This window comes from Octodon degus, unplaced genomic scaffold (assembly GCF_000260255.1).
Source record: "Octodon degus isolate 3935 unplaced genomic scaffold, OctDeg1.0 scaffold00295, whole genome shotgun sequence".
NCBI classification, from domain to species: domain Eukaryota; kingdom Metazoa; phylum Chordata; class Mammalia; order Rodentia; family Octodontidae; genus Octodon; species Octodon degus.
In genome coordinates this window covers 227,903-230,351 of record NW_004524871.1, presented here as the reverse complement: position 1 = coordinate 230,351, position 2,449 = coordinate 227,903, and the positions used below count along the sequence as shown (strand labels likewise).

The 2,449-nt window shown below is 51.8% G+C and overlaps 1 protein-coding gene across 1 annotated transcript in view; it reads left to right on the top strand.

Annotated features, from left to right (window-relative positions):
* The window catches only part of Ldlrad4 (low density lipoprotein receptor class A domain containing 4), a 324,839-nt gene that overhangs the window by 322,141 nt on the left and 249 nt on the right, over positions 1 to 2,449 (top strand). Inside the window, exons 6-7 of the mRNA XM_023707484.1 lie at positions 1,473 to 1,526; positions 2,184 to 2,445. Coding sequence (XP_023563252.1) covers positions 1,473 to 1,526; positions 2,184 to 2,445 — 316 coding nt within the window. The remainder of the gene's footprint in view (positions 1 to 1,472; positions 1,527 to 2,183; positions 2,446 to 2,449) is intronic.

Sequence of the window (2,449 nt, the reverse complement as noted above, 5' to 3'; positions counted from 1 at the left end):
CTCTATTGATATAGTGTATTATATTTATAGATTTTCGAATATTGAACCATCCTTGCATCTCTGGGATGAATCCTACCTGGTCATGGTGTATGATCTTCTTGATGATTTGCTGCATTCTATTTGCTAGGATTTTATTGAGGATTTTTGCATCTATGCTCATGAGGGAGGTTGGCCTATAGTTCTCTTTTTTAGTTGCATCTTTCACTGGTTTTGGTATCAGTATAGTACTTGCCTCCAGGAATGATTTCAGGAGAACTCTTTCCTTTTCAATTTCATTCAAGAGTTTGAGGAGTGTAGGGATTATATCTTCTATGAATTTCTTGTAGAATTCAGCTGTGAATCCATCAGGATGCCATGAGTTTAAAGCCAGCCTGAATTACATAGCAAGACACTGTCTCAAAAAAACAAAAACAAAATTCTCAAAATGGATGTAAACTCTAAGAAAATGTAGAAACTACAAAATTTATGTGTAGGAGTTTAAAACCACAAAATTCTGCCTTAGCTGTTATAACAAAAGGCTATGGGTGGAATGGCTTATACACAGCTGACCTTTGTCTCTCAGAGTCCTGGAAGCTGGGAGTGGTGGGCTCTAGGGAGGGCCCCTTCTGGCTGCACATGGGAACTTCCTGTGATCCTCTCAGGGTAGGAAAATAACTGGCAGGCTCTCTGTCTCTTTCAACTCTTTTTCTGAGGGCACCACTCTCACGAGTGCATCACCTCCCACATCACCATCTTGGAGTGTTTCCTACCTCCCACCCCAGAGTTGAAAAATGGAGTCTCTGTGTCCAGATCTGCAACTGACACACCCTAATTACCAGCCTAAAAGAGGTGATCTTCTGGAGCATCAGAATTTTTTCTCTGGTTAACTGTAGGGTCAACCAAATTGGAGTTGTGGGAAGTTCTCCAGGGCCATTCAGAGGAAGCAAAGATGTAAGGGACAGCTTGCTGGGATTATACACACATATTTTTTGGTTTTTTGAGCCAGGGCCTCATCCTATAGTTCAGGCCACCCTTGTACTATGTAGCCCAGGGTGATCTCAAACTTGTGATCCTTCCAAGTGCTGGGATTACAGGCATGTGTCAACACCCCTGGCTAATCTGAGGTTTTAAAGATCTGGTTATAAATAGACAGACTGAAGGATGTATTTCCCCAAAACACTGGCTAGCAGCAGGCATTGGCAGCTTGGCTTTCTATGGGAAGGAAGCCAGAGTATGGGGTGTGAGGGCAGCGTGACTGACAGGGACCTGGGGAACACAAGAAGATGCAGTGTTACTTCACTGCCATCTAACCAGAAAGCCTCTGTCACAGTCCACCAGGATGAGGTACCAGCCTAGAGGAACAGTGCTGGATCGACGCCGGTGTCAGGCTGGCTGTGTTACAGCAGCCCTTGGCCCTTGATTTGGAAATCAAGGGTTGGTGTGTCTGAGTGCTGCTGCTAAGAGATGAAACCGACGCCTGTCTCTGTTCCCAGGAAGGGTGCCTGTGGCCTTCAGATGGTGCTGTGCTGCGGCCTGGGGCCTCAGAGGTAAGAGGGCTTAGGGGTAGCAGCCCCAGAGAAGGGACCCCCACAGAGAACAGGCGAAGACTAGTTGTGATTGCCCAGAAGCTGCTAACGCAGCGGCCAGCGGGTAGCATCCCTAGGTCAGGACTGGCGCCCGCCCCAGATCCAGTCCCCATCTGCCTATGCTGTGGCTTCCTAATTGAGAGTCTGTGTGCACTGCTGTGGGCTCCTGGAAGCAGCAGGATGGTGTCTGGGAGACATTCCCTGGCCCGTGGTGGGGAACAGATCTATGATCATACATACTTTGGAATGCAAGACAATTCTTGGGCTAAGAATGAAAAGTAACTCCAGGAAACTATCCAGTATCAAAGTAACTGGGAATCTAGAAACCAGAAAGCAAAAGAAAGGCCGTTTCTGGTTTCTTACAAAAGGCGTTGAAACCATTAAGCCTTTGAGCCCCTCCCCATTTTAAATGTCTTGGGCGACCCGGACTCTCCAGAGGGACCGGGATCGCTTTCCCTGGCACCCCTGCTTGTGCCCCCCCTTCCTCTGTCCAGTCCCCCCTTGTACACCTCCCACCCGCCCGTGTCCCCCAGCACCCTGTCTGTTCCTGTGTTCCCCAGTGATCCTGCCTGTTTGCCTGTGCCCGTCTGTCACCACGGCTCTCCTGTCGCCCTGCAGGTCTCCTTCGCGCCACGGGACCGCTTCGGCCGTCCCGTGCTGGCCCCGGCGCTGTCCTACGCGCGGCCGGAGCTGGACCTGCCGCCCACCATCGCTCTAGCCGACGGCGAGGAGCCGCAGCACTTGGGCGCCCGCGCGCTGCGCCTCCGCGACCCGGAGCAGCAGCGCGAGCTGAGCCGCGAGTCGGTGCGCGCGCCGCCCAACCGCACGGTGTTCGCTGGGGCCTCACGGCCCTGCCCGCCCAGCAGCCGCGCGGGCGTCAGCGC